This window comes from Lucilia cuprina, chromosome 5 (assembly GCF_022045245.1).
Source record: "Lucilia cuprina isolate Lc7/37 chromosome 5, ASM2204524v1, whole genome shotgun sequence".
Classification (NCBI taxonomy): Eukaryota; Metazoa; Arthropoda; class Insecta; order Diptera; family Calliphoridae; genus Lucilia; species Lucilia cuprina.
This window is the reverse complement of record NC_060953.1, coordinates 22226646-22251238: the sequence shown is the minus strand read 5'-3', so window position 1 is coordinate 22251238 and position 24593 is coordinate 22226646. Positions and strand designations below refer to the sequence as shown.

Sequence of the window (24593 nt, the reverse complement as noted above, 5' to 3'; positions counted from 1 at the left end):
TATTATTTTAATAAGACAAATCCTAAAATTTTTCAATTAAGAATTTACGAATTTGAGTACTTGATTTTACGAATTTCGTTATTTTAATAAGACAAATCCTAAAATTTTTCAAATAAGAATTTACGAATTTGAGTACTTCATTTTACGAATTTCGTGGGCCAGGTATTTAGTAAAAAAAATACCTGGACCAGCGTTGCCAGGCGTCTTTTAACAATCCAAAAGTCGCATTTTTTCTTCTTAGCGCTTTTTTGGAAAAAGGCGCTAAATAAGCGCTTTTTCAAGAAATGAAAAATTTTTTTAATAACATAAAATTATTCTAGTTTAACAATAAAGATAAAACAGAATAGTTTTAGACAATTATCTGCTGTACAAATTTATTAAAGTTCCTTTTTCTAAACTTTTCAAATTATAAGTAATTCAAAGATCTTTTAGTGTGATGAGTTATTTTAAAACTTTAATAATAAAATAAAAAATATTCACACATTTCGCCAAAAGAATTGAAATTCGTTTCTTCATAAATTTTCATTCCCTTCTAAGGGAAAATTGATTTCGTGAAATACCACAACTGTTGATTTTGTTCGTAACAGCTTTTTATTGATTAGAAAATTCTATAAAAATTTCACAACAAGGGAAGTTTTTACGTCAAAAAGGGAAAACTTGTAAATTAACTTAATTTTAGTTAGGTGAACTTGAACTTTAAATTAAAATTGCATTTCATGAAAACTATTATATTAGTCATTGAATAAGAAAATCGAACATATTTGTATTAACATTAATTTTTTAAATTTCTTTCCCGAATCAAAATTCCAATTAAGGAGTATATTTTTAATAAACAAATTTTAGCTAAATACTATATTTTTTTAAGACTGTGTAAAAATATAATTTTAGCGCTTTTTAGTGCTTTTTGAGTAAATGGACGGCGCGTTTTAGTATAAAATAGTTGACAACACTGCCTGGCCCTATGAATTTTTTGTTTGATTTTTAATTTAATTTTTTTGCGAAAAACATTAATAAATATTCGCAACATTTCCAGACAATTATTTTACTAAAATAATAACGCAAGTTACTTGTATTTGTACTGAAATGCAAGCAAATTTTTTATCTGAAACCAATAAATAATTTATTGTATTTTGCCAATAATTTCTTATTGAATCTATAAAAATTTTGTTAAAAATATATATTGAATTTAAACAAAAATTTGACTAATTCTATAAAATTAAAATTTTAAAAAAATACGTATATACTTACAACAAATTTGTTTTTCATTTTAGAAACTACTAAGTATTTTGTACAGTGAAAACTGAAACACTTATACATTATATGATATGAACCAAATAAAAATTATATCAATTAATTTTAGTACATTCAAAAACTTGTTTTATTGTTGTATTTCATATGCTGGCAAAAATATAAAACTCAAGCAAAAACATTTATTGAATCAGTAAAAATTTTTACTGAAAATTAAATTTATTTCAATAAATAGTTAGAAATATTTTCTTTCTGTGTGAGAATCAAACAAATTCGTTATAAACCCAAACAAAAATATTTATAAAAATCGAAATTAAATTTTAGCAAACGATTGTTAAAAATTTTTTTCTGTGCTTTTATAAGCGTTAAGGTAATATCCTTAAGAGAAATTTACAATGAATTGAACCTTATAAAATTTTGGAGAGAGATCTCTGTTCCTATAATACTTGTTTGTGGCGAATTGTTTCGCTATACTGATATTATTAAAAAGTTGTGATCGTTAGAGCAATTTTCTGAGTAGACCTTTTATTTGGGGTTGGTCAATTATAATTCGATGTACGCATATATGTCATGACTTCCATTTTCGTGATTTTTACATTTCCTGATATGCTTCCAAAGTTGTTTTAAATGATATCACGGTCGCCCTACTGTAATAAACCATTATATATTTATGTAAAAAAATTGAAAAAACTGCATTCGAATGACCCATAAAAATTCAAAAAGTATTTGTAGTCTAAAATCTATAAGGAAGATTCCTTAATTAAAAAATATGTTTTTGAAGTGATTTCATCAAGTATTTGCAAAGTTTTAATTTTAATTTTAATTTTGTGGCTCTTTTAAAACTAATGTTTTTTAAACTGTTAATTTTGGCTCTTCCGAATCAAAAGTTTGCCGACCCCTGTGTTAGCCGGTTAATAATCTGATAATTCAAAATTATTGATCGTTAATCGAATCTGGATGTTTTTTTTTTGCAAAGTAATAATTTTCTACTTCTTTAAATTCAAATCTATGTAAATTTTTTAGTTGAGTATTTTCTCAAATATTAGAAATTATTTATTTTCAGTAAAAGCTTTCCTATATAAATAAAAAAGTTAACAAATTTTACGTTTTTTGGATTTTTCAACGAGTTCCAGAATTCATACGTTCCAGTGAACATACTAGTTCTTTGTTGAAGAACTTATTAGAAACACATAAGAAACAGAACAATGTTGCTCAAAATTGGATGTAGAAGTAAAATTTATTTTCAAGAATCAAAACAAATTTTTAAAATTATTCTGAAGTATTTTTATAAAAATCATAAAATAAATGTTCTTCATTATACAAAAAGTATTATATAAATTTGTATAAAATAGAAACTTACAGTAAATAGAAAGTTTTTCTTAATCGGTTAATTGATAAAAATTGTTTGGTTTATTTGTTATTTGAAACAAAATTTCCTTTAGATAATGTGCAGAGTTGTCGCATATTTTCTTACAAAAGTTCTGCAAAAGGGAATAAAATAACTGAGCGAAAAATAAAGATGTGTAGACTATTCTGTTAAATATCTAAAGGAAATTTATATTATTCGCTTGTCTGATAAAGTTACAAAAACAATTCTTTTCAGATTATATTCAGATTTATCTATATAATTATATTTATATATTACTTCAGGAAATGTGCAGGCTATTCTCCTTTATATCTAAAGAATAATATAGGAATTAAAAAACAAATTATACTTCGCAAATGTGCCTATTAGTCTCATAATTGTCGTAATAGTAAAATTCAAATATGCAGAAAAGTCTGACAAAAAGTTTGCCGATTATTCTGTAAAATGTCTAAATGAAATTTAAATTATTCATTAAAAATTCTGATATTCTGAAGTATAAGAATTATTCAGAAAATTTCTGACATCAGACATGTCTGAAAAATTCTTTACTGGGTTCATGTATGTTTAGAATGAACAATAGGCTACTTTTTATTTCAAGTGAGCGACGTGCCCACATTCAAAATAAGTGTTAAAAGTTTCATATCTCAGAAACGGAAAAGAAATATTAAAACAGTATATCTGAAAAAATATAACAGTCCTAAAATTTTGTCGGAACCACTTATTTTCAATATGATAATTGACTAGCGGACTAGCAATAGAGGGCGTAGTAACTCCCATATGAATTAAATACGAAAATTCGTTTCCCTGGGAAACTATTAGAGTTAGAATCTTCAAATTTTGCACGAAGAACTTAAACATGTAAACATTTTGGGTAATTAAGTGGCGGATTACCAATGGGGGACACTGCACCTCACATATGAATAAATTATACAAAAATTCGTTTATATGGGAAACTAATAGATCCAGCTAGAAGAACTTTTATATTCATCTGAACATTTTGGAAAAAAGGGCGGACTTTCATTTCATTAAATATAAAAAATCGTATGTCTGGGAAAATATTCGATGATATTCGAAATATCCTTAAATTTTACACGACAACTTTTACATAAATATGAACATTTGGGTAATAAATTGGCGGACTAGCAAATTAGAATCTCCAAACAAAACAAATCTTCGTTGGTGATGGCTCTCGTCCGCGGTATACTTAACATGGTACCAGCACTTGAGAGCAACCGCAAGATTGTCAAATTTGTTTCATATGGAGTTTGACAAATGTGTATACTTCGTCAATGTTTACCAGCAAAGAATACGAATACAAATAAAGAACAACAAAAGAGGAATACGTTATAGCTAAGCGCTATTAAAAAAACAAATGAGTAGCAAGCGCATTAGGCTTGGTCAGCTTAAACTTTAAGCTATGAATCAATTTCGTACAAAACTACATTTAAATCCAAAAAATTAAAATCCAAAATTTTTTCTTAATTGGTAAATTAGTTTTGTAGAAAAATTATTCGATTTTGATGGGTTCAGTTTTATTCTTTGCGTTAATATTAATTATGTCAAATTAATTACTTTTATAATATTAAAATTTTACTACTTCCAAATCACTTCCAATAAAATAATATAAAAAGATTATTAGTGACTTTGGAATCTTTTTAAAAAATTTCCCTTCTACGCAAGCATGTGTTAAAGTCATTTTTTCTGCAGATCTTTTTCAGTACATCTATGGTGTAAAGTGTACTTCTTTTTAAAGAAATATTATGTTAATATTTCTGCGTTGAAGGAATACCAAAACATAATAGTAGAAATATTATCATAAATAAAACGGAAATAATATTGAAAAGATTTCTATTTGTATTAAATTCCAGAAATATTTAATTTGAAAATAAATAAATTGAATTTGAAAAGAAAAAAATAATTTATAATAAAAATAATGAATTTCAAATAAAAAATTTAATTTATATTGAAGAAAAGTTTAATTTGTGTTGAAAATAATTCAATTTGCTTGGAATAAAATTTAATTTGCTTGGAGAATTTAATTTGTAATGAAAAATCGTTTATTTGAAGCTAAAGCAATATAATATATATATATATATATATATATATATATATATATTATATATAATATATATAAATATATATATGTATATATATATTATATATATATATATATATATATATATATAAATATATATATATTATAAATATATATATATATATATTAATATATATATATATATATATATATATATATATATATATTATATATATATATATATATATATATATATATATATATATATATTATATATATATATATATATATATATTATATATTTACATGCTTCAAATTTGCAATATAATGTGATTAAATTTATTTATTTTAGGTGAACTTTTAACAACAGAGAGGAAATTGGACAGAGAAAATCAAGCGGAACATATATTGGAGGTAAGTTATTTAAAATATTACATTAATATACATACATACTAGTGTTGTCGATTATTCGCTTTAAAAAATATTCGAATAAAAACTTACAATATTTTTTATTCGAGTAGTCGGCTAAATTTTAAAAGTTATTCGTTTATTTGAACGAATAAAGAATAAAAGTTTTTATTCAAATAATTTAATAAAATATAAATAAAACTTGACAAATACCTCTAAAATCTTAAGATACGGGTAAAACGGGTTTGAGTACATTAATGCACTTATAAGTCAGAAACATAGTTCAACCTATTTTAAATATCTCAGCATATTTAAAAGTAGAAGCAGAGGCTTTTATAATGATATATGTATACGATGTTTAAATAAAGTGGAGAAATATATGTACATCAGCTACTTAACATGTTTTATACCCACTATCAAAAAAGATGATTGTATTTGTCATTCCCATTATTCGATTATGAGACGATCTAGCCGTCCTGTTGAACAATTTTTTTGTTTGGTATTGAAAATGGGCATTATCTGTCTTCGATTTAAGGTTAAGGATATAAGGTTTCCCTCAGAAATCACGTAACTGGCTTATAAAAGCGCGGATGGCAATGAAATTCGCAATGTAAGAAACTAATATTGTTTTCGTAAAATATTATTTAAAATGTTATATTGATAATCAATCCAAACTTCCATACAAAGATCCCATCAGAATATGACTTTAACATATATAACTCGCTTAAAAATACCTGAATAGTAAATAAATTCTACATAAACAGGTTTTTAGGAACAATCTGTTGAAGTTATTGCAAATAATAAAAAAGCATAGAATCACTTTAGACGTGATTCTATTTTTAACATTGCAAAATATAAATTTTTATTAATTGCAATTAGTAAAATATTTGTTTCAATTATAACGGATATTATGATTTAGTCAAAATATTAATGCAATTCTTTGTTCAATATTATAATAAAATATGAGTAAAAATCAGAGTAGGCATTTTTTGCACTCGTGAATACAATTTTATTTATTTCTCTCGTTTTAAAAATCAGTTTCACAAGATTTATTTTTAATCTTGCGAGATCTATTTTTTTTAAACTCTTCATTTCATGAGCGATATTTATATATATATTGTTTTTTTAATTTCTCTCCCAAGAGATATCAAAATGAATAGAATTTGAATAAAACTTGCACACAGAAAATGTGTGCACGAAAACCGGTTTAATGGCAGTGGTAAAAAATAAATTTAGTAAGAAGGATGTACGTACATACATATGTATGTGAAAGATGGATGTGTGTGCGGAGATAAAGGTTATATGGCGACAAACAAATGTTTTAATAAATAAAAATGTTTATTTGCAAAACAAAATTTTGTATGGAAACGGGGATAATTGTATGAGTACGGGGATAATTAAATAGCTGTCGAAGTATTGATATTATTATTCAAATACTCTAAAATATTTTATTAAATTACATATTTTTTTTTTAATATGATGTTACATTAGAAAAATGCTTATATTAAAATGCCCTTTTAACAAATAAATAATTAAATCCAAAAATGTAAAAAACCCAATTTAAATAACTGGAATTCCAAAAAATTCAAAATATTATTGACCTGTAAATTTTTATGAAAAAAACAAAATAAATTGCATCAACAAATGTTTTTTAATACAAAAACCTAATTGACACATCGTATATCCTATTTCTTACTTCAATTACAATAACAATTGATATTTCTATTTGCACACGTGCACAAAGATCGTAAAAAGCCATAAAATCAAAATGAAATTTCTGGAAATTTATCACATTTTAAAAATTTACGAACATCTATAGGCAAACAAAACTCTTTAAAGTTTACACACGCCTATACATAAATGCACATGTATGCTTACACACTCACAAATAAAAAAGTTAATTTTCATTTTCTTAAGATTTACAATATTATAAAACTTATGAAATACTCTTTTGTACTCGTTTCATGAGAGAAATTTATTTTCCGCTCTTTAAATTTAAATATCACTCGTGAGATTTTTTTAAAAGTCACGAGAAAAAAAGATAAATTCACAAGAACGTAAACAATTTATTTCGCTCGAATTAATATCACTCGAGAGAGAAATCAATTTGAACGCTCTTCCTACTCTGGTAAAAATACCAAAGACACCCAAGAACTCTACAGCAAACATCCTTGGTAACGATAGTGCACAGAAAAAAAAATATGCACAATTTTTTTTCTTCACAATGGTTTGCTTTAATTTAATTTAGACTTTTATAAATATTTTTGTTTGTGCTTATAACGAATTTGTTTAATTTTCAGACAGAAGGAAAACATTTTCTAACAAAAATATTTTGTTAGAAAATTTTGTTATTTAAATATTTTTACAGATTCAATAAATGTTTTGAAATGTACTAAAATGAATTGATATAATTCTTATTTGGTTTAACATTTAATGTACAAGTGTTTCAGTTTTCATAGTACAAAATAGTAGTTTCTAGAATGCAAAATAAAATTGTTGTAAGTATATATGTAAGTACTTTTTTACAAATTTTAATTTTATAGAATTAGTAAAATTTTTGTTAAAATTCAATATATAATTTTTAACAAAATTTTTGCCAAAATACAATAAATTATTTATCTGTTTCAGATAAAAAATTAGTTTGAATTTCAGTACAAATACAAATTACTTGTGTTATTGTTTTACTAAAATAATTGTCTGGAAATGTTACGAATATTTATTAATGTTTTTCGTAAATAGTATATTATTTTAATAAGAAATCTCCTGATTATTTTTTAATAAAGAATTTACGAATTTGAGTAATTAATTTTACGAATTTCGTGATAGGTCCTACTTTAGTAAAAAAATACTTGGCTTTGTAAATTTAATGTTTGATTTTGAATAAATTTTTTTCTGTGTACTAATGTATCGTTAAAAGCTTGGTACATAGTTGTATTTTAAAGTAGTAATATAATATTAACTGCTCGCTTTACTAACAAATGGCGTATTCTTATATATAAAACGTTAAATTCAAAATCATAACATAAAACAAATAAAATTCAATGGTGGCAAAAACGAGATATTCGACCTTTGGCGTCACATTATCCCCTTGCCTGTTTTGGATAGCAATATGCGATATCTCTGACCATCAAAGATCTTAATAATTCTTAGTTGCTGATTAGACTTTTGGTTACCGAAATCCTCTGCAACGCTTTGTTGCATTCGCTTTGGAACCTGTGCCAAATGTAATTCCATAGGACTCGATTTTATGGGCTGTGTGATGGACACCGTTGGCTCTTGTACACTTATGGAGTGACATTGCTGGGGTCGATGAGAGTGATGACGTAGTTGATTATTTTGATGATGTAGCTGATGATGTATCTGACGATGTTGTGTTTGTACACTTACCCCTTGGCTTTGGTGGTGTAACCATCTCAGTTATTGAGACATGACGACGGCGACTTTGTTTATGGGCTAAACCATTCTCGGTCAGGCGTCTCTGGTACGTTTCGATACCACGGGGGAGTTGTTCAATCCCTGGCTGTGGTTGCTTTTGGCGTTACTAAAATATGCTCATTATGTTTATCCGGTATTATACGCTCTCTGTTTTCCTTGGAGGGTTCTAGACCGGATGTGTTTGAGTCATAGGTAAAAACAACCTCACACGTAAGGTTCTCCCATAGCACTGATAACCTAAGTGGCGCTATTGACAATCTCCTATCTCCCAGGAACCAAAACATTGTGTTGTTGCATGAAAGTTTTTATTTTACCAATCAAGTGATTATGTTGGTGACACCTAGTAAAGGACGTACCTCCTTCGCATTCTTTGATGGATGCGAAAGCATGAAGTTCTATATCTGGTTCTCTGTCTAGTCCTCGTTGAAAAGTTGCGGCAGCCGAGTACAAATCAAAGGGCATCACTCCACCATCTTTTAAGTTCAGACTGCTTATAAATTTGACCTCCGTATCACAGGGTGTCGTTGCGCGTAATGTAGTGTAATCGGTCTGTCATCTTTCATCATAATTTTATGTGTAGCTATATTTGTTAGCCCAGTAATCTGTTGGAACTTCAGTAGTATTTCTGCCAAGAAGTTTGATATTTGTAGATGTTGGCTGACAACGTCCATCATTTTCAGCGGTGGTTCTTAAAAATTTTGGTATATGGCCAACGTTTCTTACCTGAAGTTCGTGACTTCTATTGCAGAGGTTAATATTATTGGTAGCCGGTTTTACATTTCCAGGCCTGCACAGGTAAGAGTGGTATTGAAGATTCGTAAAAAAAATAATCCCCAGGATGATATCTTCTGTAGATTCTTCCATAATCAAAATATTACACTTGGCCAAAACATTTCCTGAGGCTACCTTAAATTTCGCAGCATTATTGATTAATTTCTTAGACCCATCAGCTAGTACGTCTATGTCTACTAGTACATAAATAGGTCTGCTGGAAAATCTTTTTATTTGATTTGGAGTTATGACCGGTATCCAATTAAAACAATGGCCCTTTATTTTTTATATTCACATATAACAATCAATAAACATCATAAGCGCTGCGGTTTTGGGGTATATTTGTGATTATACTTTTCAAGTCATCGAAAATTAGTAACAGGTAATCGAGGGCAGTGATATCCTTCCTTCTGATATACTACTGATAATCTAGCTGGGCGTTATGGAAGATTCTTTCCAGTTTCTGTGCTTCGGATAAATCAGCATGTCGCATTAAATCTTGTAGGGCATGGACATATTCCTTGAATGGTTCTCCAGCGTGTTGAGTTTATTTACGGATTTCATCTTCCAGCTTCTCGAAATAGCGTGTGGGAAGGAAAAATCCATAAAAATCTTCTTAAAAAAACGACCATTTCTTCCAGAGTCGTTTATTGTGGCAACTAGTCCAGGTCGGTGTTGTACATTTTCGCAAGTTCTTCCACAGGCTCAATAAAACCTAAAGGAACTTTGCTTCCGTCAAACTTCAATCCCCATTTCCTCACCAATTCTATAACCATAATACGGTTTCCATTTGGAACTCGTTGTAGTTCAATATAACCCTGTACTGGTATTATCAAGGCTGCTTCTGAGGTATCCACTGCTTTATTGTGTGTCTCCATTTTTACTGGTGACGTTGGCGGAATGGACGTGGCTCCGACAGGTATTTGTAACTATGTGCATCATGCTTTGACTGTAATTCCAGCAGCTTCTTCGAGGTTCGTCTCCGTTTTCTTTGATATCTTTTCCAAACTGGGATAGATACTTCAGCATTATCTTTCTTATTGTTAAACAATTGAATGTCCCTGTTCGGGCGCCAATGTAACGACACGTATTTTCGTTGGTTGTCGGGATAGTCTCAGCGGAGTCCAGAGTTTTGTTGTTTTTTATTAAAGAAGATTAAAACACAGTTTCCTTTGTTCGTTATAAGTCGTATTATTTTATTTATTATTTTTAACAAATACTCATTTAAGGAGCAATGCCAACCGGTCGGTTAGGGTTCTAGTCTGGTAGACCGAAGATGGTGGGTTCGATTCCCACCTGAGGAGCTGGCCTCTGGCCTCTATCGGGTTTTATGTATATATGTACAATGTACATTGTACATCCTCCTTTCAAATTAACTAACTAACTAAAACGATGTGGATGATCAATATAATGAAAAAGACTTTAAAATATCCATAGCATTTATATTAATTTACAATTATATTAATAAACCAAAAATATAATTATTCATATAATGTATTATAATAAAATTCAATTCGATTTTCTTTACAGAACAGACAAGATTATCATTTAATATTGTATTCAGTGATTTTCAGAAATATGCGTTTATGTTAAATTTTATCCCGAAAACATCAATTGTCAAAACAAATTCAAGTCGAATTTTACCCCAATGGCATTATTAGTTAATGATAATCGGAAGTCGTTTAAGTGATTATCGGAAGTGGATTACATATATATGAGCAATAATGGACCGATCCAGTAAATATTTAGTAGAATGGTTTAAATGTATACAAAACATATGCAAGTCGAATTTTATCCTGATAACTTTAAAATTCAATGAAATATCTGCGTTTAAGTCAGCGTTGCGCGTTCATATTCTGATTACGAAGATTTTCGGCAATTCACACGTACATAACCCGATCGTAAATAAAACTCATTGCAAGAGCGTAAAAATTACAAAAATTATCATTAGTTGCTTGACAGCATTCAACAAAGTAGGTTGATGTCGCTTTGTTTCAGAAATTGCAAACAAAACGTGTAAAAACAACAACACCACTTGCAAACAAGAGAGCAACTTGCAAACAACTCTTACACTCCAAAAACTTTTTAGGAATGCATAATAATAAAAATACATAAAACGATATCTTTAATACTTTTTTTAAACATTTTATATTTAAAAATCTAATCTTAGTGAAGAAATAACCATTTTTCTTTTCTTTGGATATGTTTTATCTGTAAAATTTACCATTTTACTTATTATAAAACTTGATCATAGCAAGCGTAATTAGGAAATATTTTTTCTAAGTGTTTTTTAGTATTTTCTCACCACTACAATAACAGTTTCTCTTTCTGCGCTTGGCTGGTTTAAGTGCTTTTAGAAGTCAATCTTATATGGAAGTTATGGCCAATAATGGAGGGTTATTCATATATAGACGAAACGTTTTTGAGTTAATTTTATACCTATAACTTAATAATTTAATGAAATATGTACGTTTAGGTGATTTTCGGAAGGGGACCTTATATGGGAGCTAAGACCAATAGTATACCAATACAAATCTGCTTTGGTTGTTTTGAAAAGTTGATTTTACCACTGCGTTTTCGTTCTGTGTAGAAAAATGAAATTAAGTATGTAGAGCCTGGATTAAGTTCTTTTTCGTACCATTTGAGATTTTATAATATTAAACTAAACAAGTAAGAGTGCTATATTCGGCTGTGCCGAATCTTATATACCCTTCACCATAGTGTATTTTAAACATAATTGATTTTACAGTCTAGTTAATAAAAACATTAAAAAAATTTGAGTCGATTTAAGCCGAATGTTTCGGCGGCGGCTCAAGCAACTAAATATAGTTCGGCGGCGGCTAAGCTCCGACTCGAGGCCGGTCGACTTCGACCTCTGACTCATTGCTGGTAAACATTGACGAGACATTGTTTTTGTTTATCGTAAAAAAAATTGTTTTAAAAAGCACTTGGAAAAAATTTGTGTTAGTTTTAAATTTCAAACTTACATTATTCGCATAAAAATTATTGTACAATAACTCACAATCTACTCTCATATAATTGAAAACGTTTTAAATACTTTTTTCTATTCATCAAAAAATATATTTGCAAAACAAAAGGGAAAATTATTTTATTTTAACAAAAAATGCAAATCATATTTTTTTGCTGTGTATAATTTGTATGTTTGAATTCCAAACATACAAAAAAATACACAGCTGAATAAAACCAAATACATCTACACACACACGTGTACATCTTTTTCTATGTACAGTGTTTTTGTTGCTTTTTTAACAATTTTTTGATGAAATTTTCAGAGGTTGTCTCGGATTTTTGCTCATATCTCCGTTATTTACCGACCGATTTTGCTGATTTTAAATAGCGATCTTCTCGAAAGCATGTCTAATAGAATTATTGAAGATTCAGACATCGCCGATATCTGGGGTCCTCTAAAAACTGATTTCAACAGACGGACAGACAGACAGACAGACGGACATGGCTTAATCGACTCCGCTATCTATAAGGATCAAGAATATATATACTTTATAGGGTCGGAAAATTATATTATAGAAATTACAAACGGAATGACAAACTTATATATACCCTTCTCACGAAAGTGAAGGGTATAAAAACATAATGTTCAATTTTACAACCGTGAGATCTTGCACGTGCATTGTTTCGTTTGTAGAGGAGTGCGATATGAAGCTAAGCTAAGTTTTCAGAAAAAATATGAATATTTTTATATTTCTATGTTTTTGATTAACATAGAAATATTGATCATAGACCCACAAAAGTATACATATTCTAGGTTCTCATTAAATTATAAGACGATCTAGCTACGAGTATAGCGATGAAATTGTACACAAATAAGTCGAAAATCTCTCTACCAATTTTTATGGTGATCGGTCCATAATTGACCCCATATATGGTCACTCCAAAAAATGACTTTAACGCCCATTACAGGCTTAAAAATAGGAGTTCAACGCTGAAATTCGACATAAGTAAGTTTCTCGGTCTCTTAAGGGTTAAGAATTACAAATAATTGGGATGTGATGGGAAGAATCGAAAGCAGGAGAATACTCAGATTAACAATATATTTTAACTGCAGACCAGTGTTATTATAGGTTATCAAATAAAAAATTGTAAATTCATTACAATTTAACATAATTGTGTTAAATGTTCAAGTATGTCAATATGTTCAAGTATGACATTGCCGATTTTTGATTAAATTCTACATAAATAACTTTGAAGTAGACGTAAATTTATAAGGATAGGCCTATATTTACCCTTACCTTCATATGACCCCCTTTTTGTGGAAAATATCTTTTTTTTGTAAAAATTCCAGAATTAAGATAAAAAAATAATTAACTAATTTCATTTTAAAAATAATACACATTTTAAACGTAATCCCTGGTGTAATACATTCATACTTGTTTTTATTTGTTTCAATCGTTTGCGTTTGTTTTGATATTTGTAACACCCAAAAATATTAATCCTACATTCAACTTAAAGTTTACCAATCGGCTCAGAATCACTTCCGGAGCCGATTAAGTTATCGGTGCGTCCGTCTGTCCATGTAAAGCTTGTTCGTCGCAATTTTTAAGATAAACTGATTAAATTTGGCACGTACCTACACCTTTTTTGCTTCAAGAACAGATGCTATTAAATTATTTCACATAGCTTCCATACAACCAAACTTCCCGGTATAATTATGTTAAATGATCTAGAATTTCAATGATGAATGATAGGATAACAAAGCACACTAGGTATAGCTAGTATAAATTTTATAAACATCGGTCCAATTTTTGCCTTGACCACCATACAATTAAACTGTCCGAATTGGGGCTTACATTTCTTAACTACGTTTAACATGCTATTATCTTTCATGTTCAAGTATCCTGATGTCTGTAACACTTTCACCTCCCATATTAACAAATATAAAAATTATTGATCTTGGAGATAATTACAGTTGGAATCTTAAAATTTTACACGAAGAAGGGGACGGTAGCGGTAGCGGTACCTCCCATATCTGGAAAACTAATAGAAATAAAATATTCAAATTTTGCACAGAGGACGTTAATATTCATCTGATCATTTTAGAGAAAAAAGGGCGGACTTTCTTCTTGGAGGGCTTGGAGCCCCATATGAATTAAGACTGTGTGCCAAACGATAGCAATTTACTACTAATAGTAAATTTTTGATAGATATGAGGTGAATAAAATTTTACTTGCTCATTGGGCTACATAAATTTCTGACAAATCAAAATAAAAAATTTACAAAAAAATAAATAAATGAAAAACAACAATTTTAAAATTTATACTTCAATTTCAAAATCCATTTCATATTAAGAAGATTTATTTATAAAATTCATAAAGGACGAAAAAACTGTTTATTTTTATTGGATGTGTTAAATTTTCGGGATTAATTAGCGAAAATTGTCCAAATTTATTACAGCAAAAAAAGATATCTTTTGGCACAGCAAAATGTAAAATTTTCCCACCATAGAAAAATTATAATCCAACATAGAACTTTACTATCATTTGGCACACACTCTAAATAGAATAATTCTAGAATTTTCATATTTAGACAAAATTTGGTATTTTGAATAAAAATAATCATAATAATAATAAAACATATATGTACCTTTCTTTTTTGCAGATTTACATTTCGGACAACGGCCAACCGGCCTTATATTCTACAACTAGAGTTGTCGTGTTAGTTGGCGATATCAATGATAATGCCCCGCAATTTGACCAACGTTTTTATAAAGTACAAGTCCCTTCGTCTATTGTAACGAACGTGTCAATTACTCAGGTAAAATATGATTTTTATTCAAATTTAATTTAAATATCTACGCACCTTAAAAAAATGGGAGGTATATTGATTTTGTCGTTCCGTTTGTAACACATCGTAATATTGGTCGTAGACCCGCAAAAGTATCTATATTCTTTGACCTTATTTAATCCTAAGTCGATCTAGCCATCTTCGTCAGTCTGTTAAAGGCACGGAAAGAGCTAGAGGGTTGAAATTTCACGCAAATATTTCTAATAGGTAAGGTTTGGCATTGAAGATTGGCAATATCGAACCACGTTTTCGTTTAGCACCCATACAAATGCGACAAATAGTCTTATATGATCCAAAATCTCCCTACCGAATTTTATGAGGATCGGTCAATAATTTACCTTACTAGCTTCATAATACGAGAAAAAGTTTCTTATGAGCACAAATCTCTCTCCGAATTTTATAAGAATTAGTCCATAATTGACCCTATCTCCATATAAGGATCCCTTCAGAAATTGACTTAAAAGCACAATACTGGTTTAAAAATGCGAGTATAGCTATGAAATTCGATACACAGAAGTAAGTTTATTACAACCCAAAATCTCATAATAATATCAACCTAATGTTTATAAGAGAGCTCTTTATTTCTTAATTATATTATATATATATATAGAATTTAACCAAATTCACCCAAAATGGTCTTCATTTTCCTAAGTTGTTTGGTATTGAAAATGGTCAAAATCGGTTCACATCAGGAAAAGTGGACCCGGATTATCTTGAAGGATTTTCCAATATACCTCCAACATCTTTTGACGGATTATCACCCATTTCTCCTAGGAGATGGCACCGTCACTAGCGTTCTTGTCAACAATGGCCCTAAACAGTGGGTTCTTCGTACAAGGCGGCACGCCTTTGTACGAAAGCCTTTCTTGAGGGATCTTTGCGACAAGGGGGTCTTTAGAAAGCCGTGAAGGCGGAAGAGGGAGCATTGGTTGAACCCGACATCGAATTCGATGGTCCGACCGGCCGGGGAGTCGCAGTGGTCACTGCTTGGTCCGCAGTGAATGGAGTAGGGGCGATTGCTGGCGAACCAGCGAAGGCTAAAGCAGCAGTTGAGGTGCTAGCCACGACGGGCAAGACGTCCTCGCTGCGTTCAACCGGACTATCACCAGAATGTTGGATAGCCGGTTGTTTGCAGTCCACTAGCTTGGGTTTCCCCAGCTGGTTTAGCGCGGGTTTATTTGTTGTTGTTTTTAAAGGAATTTAGCATTTGGTTCCCACGATTGCGCACGTAAGGAGATGGACGACCCACGCTGTGACGGCGTACGTGGGCTAGGCTAAGAGCTACAATCGATACGTACCCTGGCATCGGAGGGGAGCTGTTAGCAACTAGTCTTCTTTGACCACTGACTAGCTTTTCAGATTATCGGCATTGCTACCAACCACCTTAGTCTTACAAGTGGGGGATAAGGAAGAGGGAGAGAGAGAGGAATAAATATAGGATTAGAAAAAGTGTGGGAGAGGGGAAGACAGTTTTGGTCCGCGGATTGAAGTATGAGACAGAGAGAAAGTGACCATTTGCCACGAAATGTATCCTTGTCATGATACTTATTCCTTTACCATTCCAATCTCTACGTGACCGTTTCCAAAAACGTATCAACGTAGGTATAAGAATGGGCTCTCGTGCCACAGTATCAATCTAACTATGACAGACCCACAAGACCATTTGTAACAAATGCATCGTGTTAGGTTTGCCTTAGCTCGAGCTACCAGCGGTGTTGGGACCATTAGTTGATGGCTCCCTCTATCCGCCACCTCGGACGCGTCCGATGGGAGAACTGACAACTTCACACGGAACACACATTACTTATTACTAAATTACGATATAATAAATAATAAAAATAACTTTTATTTCTGCTAAAAAAAAAAACAAAAATCAAAAATTAACTTTCATTTCTGTATATAATAGTAAACAAAATTAAGAAATATATCTTAGAGTTAAATCTTAAATATTAATAAGATCCTTTAGAAAATTTTGTTGCTAAATTAACCTGTTTTCTCTTTTAAGATTCAAGCAACAGATAATGATATCGGTGATAATGGAAAAATATCTTATTCCATAAAGTCGGGAAAAGGAAAAAATAAATTCCGCATAAATTCTGAAACCGGATTAATTTACGTCATCAAACCATTGGATCCTGATAGTGAATATGAGCTGGTTATTAAGGCGGAAGATTATGGATTACCAAGAAAAAGTCAAACAGCTAGATTAAATGTCGTAGTCATACCAATATTAGAAGAATCATCCCTCCCACCGAAAATTAAGACTGAGAACAATGTTGTTGAAGTTACTGAGAGTGACAAACCAGGCTTTCTTGTGACACTGATACAGGCTACAGATGAAGACAGTGACCATTTGTGGTACAACATAAGTGGTAATGTATATTTCACAATTCTATTGCTCATTTACTACAATATTGACAAAAATCAAATTTTTTTAACGGATCCAGCTCAAGCGTTAAGGGGGTTGTGTAATTTATAATATATAATATATATATATATATATATAATATATATATTATATATATATAATATATATATATATATATATATATAATATATATATATATAATATATATAATATATATAATATATATATATATTATTATTATTACTGAACTCCCTGTTAATTTTATTATATATTTATTTTGCCTTTCTTTTCGGTTGCTCTCAACCACTTATCAAAAAAATCTAACAACTTAAAGGTTTCTCTCAGAGATAAGCTGCAAAAGCACAATTTTAAATGCTGCAAAAGCACAATTTTAAATAACCTCATAAAAACAAAGTGTACCCTAGGGTGGATCGAAAAAAAGTTGAGTCAGTCACCCTCTACGATTAAAGATATGTTAATAACATTTTCAAAAATATATTTTTTCCCACGACTAGAAATACAGCCCTTTTTGTTTTTTATATATTACGCCGCCATTTTAAGTCCGATCGTAACATAGGATATATAAATATTTATGGCTTAAATGTAGCTACACTTTACCCTTAGATGATTTTTAAATTAGACGTAACATTCTATGCCCGACATCTTATATCTCGGATCCTTCCCCAAAATCCAAAGTTGTGGCTATACTGGAATAAAGTACATTTAATTACATGAAATATAGGCTTTTAAAATGCTCACTTTTATGTCTAAAGAGCTATTATACAGGTATATAAAAATACCTGTATAGTTCTTAATACAAACAATTAATTTACTAGGGATATGGTCGAAAACATTTTTTTTAATTAATTTCCAATACAAAAATTGCATCCTACTCCCTATTGTTCAATTCACAATCAAGTTGTATATTGTACCTACTAAAGTTTAGTAACAGTGATTGTGAACAGATCTTTGCAGGAAGTCATAAGTTCATGTTCTCAATGAAACAAAAAAAAAAAAAACAATCAAAACAAATACACATAACAATGTCAAAAAAAAATCCAAAATATTAAATTAATTAAAAATGCGAAATAAACCAAATTAATTTCTTTGAATTTTCAATTCTTTTATTTTCTTTATTCCACATTTTCAATGATTTTATTTGTTTATGAAAAATAATTAGTTTTTCAAAATTTACCTCAAATAGTTTTTGTCTGTAATAGTCACCATAACCAAAAAATCTCCGGAAATTTTTAGTTATATTCGAAAAACTGTTAAAACTGTAAAAACAATGAACGTTGCACTTTAAGCATATACCCTTCTTACGAAGGTGAAAGGTATAATAAAAGTATCTATACAATTGTAGACAATAAGATGAACAACAATCTTAATATTAAACATACAAAATACTTAAATTAAAAAAAATACAATCAAACTCGTTTATAACGAATACCACTTTATAAACGTTCGTTATAAGCGAACTTCGTAATAAGACAAGTGAAGTTTTTGTAGTTTCATAAATAAAGTGACATTTTACGAAATTTTAAGAATATGATTTATTAATTTATTTAATTTTATTAAAAAAAAAACATTGATTTTATTTCTTTATATTTTTCTTAACAAATTTATTTTTTATTATGGTTTCAACACATAAGTTTAAAGTTCGTTATAAAAATGGATAGTTGTATGAAATACTACTTGAGGTACTGAAAAAGTAGTTCGTTTAATACGAGGAATCGTAATAACCGAGTTCGTTATAAGAGATGTTTTTTGTATGAAAATAGTTACCAAATTAGCGGATTTTGAAAACTTGTTTGTAATAACCCAGAATTCGTTATAACAGAGTTTGTTTCAAGCGAGTTGACTGTAGTATAAGAAAAGTGCAATTTTTAATAAAATGTTTCTTTTGAATTCCGAAAAAACATTTGAATGTAGTAAAATGTAATTGAAAAATACATTTTTTTCATCTTATTTAAATTTCAGAACAAAACTATTTAAATTAATATATTTCATTTTAGTTCGAAAAAATCAATAATTGATGAAATTTATGAAAATTTAACAAAATTTACTTCATTTTATAATAAAAATTGTTTTGTAATTTGTTACAACTGGTAAGTTGGAATTTTTTAAAAAAATTTGTAACAAATTTAAAATTAAAATTTTAAGCTGTTATCGATAATACCAAATAGCAAAATTCCAACTAAAGAGTTGAGTTGTAAACTATAATAGGCACATTAATTTTTACCACAAGTCATTTTCTGAATTTTAAATAGTCTATGTCCTCAAGTCAAAAATAAAGTATTTGCCAAAATTCCATCAAATTGTCTTAAAAAATTCGATCTGTAGCGGGAGCACAAGGTTTATACACATATGGACAGGCAGACGGACATAGCTAATTAGGCTTAGAAAGTGATTTCGACCTTAAAGTTACAAGTCACTTTAAGGTATATGAGTTTTGTAACGACTATTAAAGAGGATTTTGGCAATATTTTACATGAAATTTACTTTACTTATTTATTTCTGTCTTTATTTAATCGAGCCTAATGGGCTATATACGATTAATTTAGTAATGCACAGTGGGGCAGAATGGAATTTTTTTGGAAATAAATCTGGCATTTCTAAACGGCTGATTCGATCGGGATAAAATTTGGCGTGAGCGTAGCCAAGGAGTATTCGAGTTTAAGTTTTGAAGATGAACCCCGCAGATGCCCCAGGGACGGAGCTGTGGCGGCTCAAAGTAGGGTACCTACGACATGTAAAATTTTTTAACTCGTGCCAATTTTTTGTTTTTCACCCAACTACAAAGATTTTTATATTTTCTGAAAGCGCTCGACGAGATCTTGAAAAAACATACTACTTATCTCTTATAATATCCGAGTTATAGGCATTTAAAAATTTAGTGATACAAAATTTACCATACCTTGGTCCGCCTTTTTTGAATACCGGGCGTAATTTTGGACCAAATGGACTCAATTTCCAATAATATACAAAAAATTTCAGATCAATATCATTTACAGATCCAAAAATATACGTTTTTTAATTTATAAATTCGAAAAATTTTAGATTTTTGCCGTTTTTTTGCCCAAAATGTGTCTTAACTCTTTTATTATTAAAATAAAATTTTCTTTAAGAACATATAACAATTTTATAGTTTTCTAAAAGGTATCGTTACGCAGAACGCTTTGGCGTAAAAAACTTGTCCTTTTTTTTGAAAATGTTGCCTCCAAAAGAATTTTCCCAGCCCTGAAAGAAATGTGGACCCTATGGGCAAAAATGTAAAAAATCCCATTTTTGGGATTTTCATTCCTATTTTTGGGAATTGCGGGATGCCCTTTGACCTTTTCAATTTTTTTTTTTGCATTTTCTTATTTGAAATGACAAATTTAACAAGCGTTGAAGATTTCATTGAGTTTTGTTCATAAATAAAGATTTTGTCATATATTACATATTTGTTAAATTTCTAAAACTATGATTTATATCAAAATTCTAATAGGGTCGCAGATAGCTACAACAATTTAGTCCATATTTATCCCTTAATATCTTTTTTTAGTTAGATATGGAAATTCTCGACCCTTTACACCCTTTAATTTCAAGCCAATATCTCAATTACATTCAAAAATGTGTTAATTTAAACCTGTATCCTTTAATTTCATATATTTCATATTTTAGTATTAAATGTAACAGAACATGTTTTAATCTTATATTTACCTATTTTCTATTTGTTTGCTTATCCTCATAATTGAAAGGTCCTATTATGCTTAAATTTTCAGAAATTTATAACTATTTTTTACCTCAATTTTTTCGACAGATCATTTCGTTCTGTTTCGTTTATGATCATGTAGGTAAAAATATACAGGTAATGATAATTTCGATTCATTCACTAATAAAAAATATCAATGACTGAATTACAGGTTATAGTAATATAGTACTAAATGTTAATAGGTAGACAGTTCGTAATTTTTTACTTTGGAATACCTGTATCGGAAATGACAAGAATTGGTATATAAGCATCATTAACAGCATCAAGCATTGTGTAAGACTTTTCAGAAGACCACCTAAGGAAAATTCATAACTGTGATGTTGTCTTAATTTGTAAGTGGGGATGTGACGGTTTATCAGCACTTCCAGAATACAAACAACCTTGTGGATGTCGGACATTAGCAGACTACAAAAGTGTATTTATGTCATCATTAGTGCCATTACGAATTCGTTCATATTCCCTTAATCCATCATCGTCAAGCATCGGAAATTCATTTGAAGATATATGTATCAATACAACTCCGGGTTCAAAAAATTTTTGTAGACCCATTGGATTTGAATATATAAAAGAGTCAAAGAAAACAACAAAAGATTTAGTGGAATATTTAAATGATGATGCACTGGAGCCCATTTGCATTTGCATAAAAATAAAGGAATTCTCTAACGTATCATATCAGCTAAGCTTAACAATGATTGATGGAAAGTTCAGCAATGCCATAACCATAATAGAAGTGTGCCAGAGAATCTTACTAAATCAACAAAAAATAATGAAGAATTGAAAGAACTGAGAGCTGCGGAAAAAAGCTGAATCCAAGAAGAATTTAAAGTTCAGATGGGATTAAACATCGACAAACCACTTGCAAGTTGCGGTAGTACAAATGACGGTAATACGGCGAGAAGGTTTTTACGTGATTTTGAAATTACTTCAAAAATAACTGGAATCGACAAGGAGAATAGTAAACATAAAATTAATGGAAATCGATTTGGGGAATAACATCTGAAATTTCTAAATTACTTGTATCTCTGTATCCATGGATGGAACTAACACCAACAGTACACAAAGTATTGTGTCATGGTCAAATAATAATTGAATCGAATATTCTTCCACTTGGAGAGTTAACAGAAGAAGCCCAGGAAGCGAGGAATCGAGATTTTAAGCATGTTCAACTTTTCAGCTTAAGAAAATGCTCCAGGCAATCACAGAATGAAGATATTTTTAATAGTTTACTTCTATCTTCTGATCCTGTTCTTTCAACTATGCGAAAAAGATGGATTTGTTATGAAACTCTATCATCTCAAAACGAGGAAGATTTAAAGGACTTATATTACCTTATGGATATGTATACCGATACGACAGATTATTTTATAGAAAATAAGTAGTGATAGGAATTAACTATATAAGTAGGTTGTAAGAATTAATTGTATTATGTTTAAGATAAACAGTTCAAATAAAAAAGCTATTATACTAACTGATGATATTGTATTAAATTGTGTTTTATATTTCGGTGGGCGGGAAAGGTGGTTTGTGTGGGGTGATTTAGGTGTTGTTGTGTGTGGCTTATAATAAAATTATATTTTTTTATTGTATATACAATGTTATAGTCTTTAATAAAATAATTAACTAAATAATTTTTAAAAATTGTCCAAATATTTTATTCAACACCAAATGTATGTTCTGTCATACTTAATACTAAAATATGAAAAAGATGAAATTAAAGGACACAGGTTTAAATGAACATATTTTTGAATGTAATTGAGATATTGGCTTGAAATTTTTTGTAAAGGGTCGAGAATTTGCATATCTAACTCAAAAAGATATTAAGGGATAAATATGGACTAAATTGTTGTAGCTATCTGCGACCCTATTAAAATTTTGATATAAATCATAATTTTAGAAATTTAACAAATATGTAATATATGACAAAATCTTTATTTATGAACAAAACTCAATGAAATCTTCAACGCTTGTTAAATTTGTCATTTCAAATAAGAATATGCAAAAAAAATGAAAAGGTCAAAGGGAATCCCGCAATTCCCAAAAATAGGAATGAAAATCCCAAAAATAGGATTTTTTACATTTTTGCCCATAGGGTCCACATTTCTTTCAGGGCTGGGAAAATACTTTTGGAGTAAATAGAAAACATATTGAGGTTTCCAAAACTGCTTTCAGTTTTCTGATCCCAGCTTTGGGATTTTAGAACATGTCGCCCAAAGTTGAAGTTTTGATAAAAAATAGGTCATATTCGGAAGGACGCAGTGGCAACATTTTCAAAAAATAGGACAAGTTTTTTACGCCAAAGCGTTCTGCGTAAATATACCTTTTAGAAAACTATAAAATTGTTATATGTTCTTAAAGAAAATTTTATTTTATTAATAAAAGAGTTAAGACACATTTTGGGCAAAAAAACGGCAAAAATCTAAAATTTTTTGAATTTTTAAATTAAAAAACGTATATTTTTGGATCTGTAAATGATATTGATCTGAAATTTTTTGTATATTATTGGAAATTTTGTTGTCTAACTAACAAGAAAAAATTGAGTCCATTTGGTCCAAAATTACGCCCGGTATTCAAAAAAAGGCGGACCAAGGTATGGTAAATTTTGTATCACTAAATTTTTAGATGCCTATAACTCGGATATTATAAGAGAAAAGTAGTATGTTCAAGCATGTCTTTTCAAGATCTCGTCTTTGTATTTGGGTGAAAAACAAAAAAATGGCACGAGTTAAAAAATTTTACATGTCGTAGGTACCCTACTTTGAGCCGCCACAGCTCCGTCTACGCTCATGCCAAATTTTATCCCGATCGGATCAGCCGTTTAGAAATGCCAGATTTATTTCCAAAAAATTTCCATTCTGCCCCACTGTGTAATGTAAATATATAAAATGCACAATAAGATTCAGGAAAAGTAATAACAATCCTTTAAAAATATATACTAGTCGAAACTTATTAAATTAAAAATATCCCAATGTTAAGTATTTAGGTCTTATGCAACTTATGTGTTAAAAGCAGAGTCAGTAACGGTTATAAGTTCTATTATAAAACTTAAATTTCATTAACAATTTTTCAATCAAAACTATTTTCCTCAGAAATGAATATTAATATTGAGTTTTTTTAAACTTATTTCTTAAGTTTTATTTTTTGATCAAAATATAAAAAATCATGTTTTTAGTTTTATTTTTTAATGAAATCATTATTCAATACGTTTTTGTTCATTATTAAAAATAACCACTATATTTAATTTTTATTTAATATTAAACAAATAAAAATTATATTGAAAATCATATTTAAAACCAAGGACCTAAAATAACAGTTACCAAAATTTTAGAAATCAAAAATTTTTAAGAAATATAATTAAAAGTTACACAATAACTGTTTTAGACAACAT

The 24593-nt window shown here is 29.3% G+C and overlaps 1 protein-coding gene across 4 annotated transcripts in view; it reads left to right on the top strand.

Annotated features, from left to right (window-relative positions):
* Positions 1–24593, top strand: part of LOC111677194 (fat-like cadherin-related tumor suppressor homolog) — a 252557-nt gene that overhangs the window by 99872 nt on the left and 128092 nt on the right. For all 4 annotated transcript variants that reach the window (XM_046951360.1, XM_046951358.1, XM_046951357.1 and 1 more), the window contains 3 exons: positions 5002–5063; positions 14898–15053; positions 17089–17455. In XM_046951360.1, coding sequence (XP_046807316.1) covers positions 5002–5063; positions 14898–15053; positions 17089–17455 — 585 coding nt within the window. The remainder of the gene's footprint in view (positions 1–5001; positions 5064–14897; positions 15054–17088; positions 17456–24593) is intronic.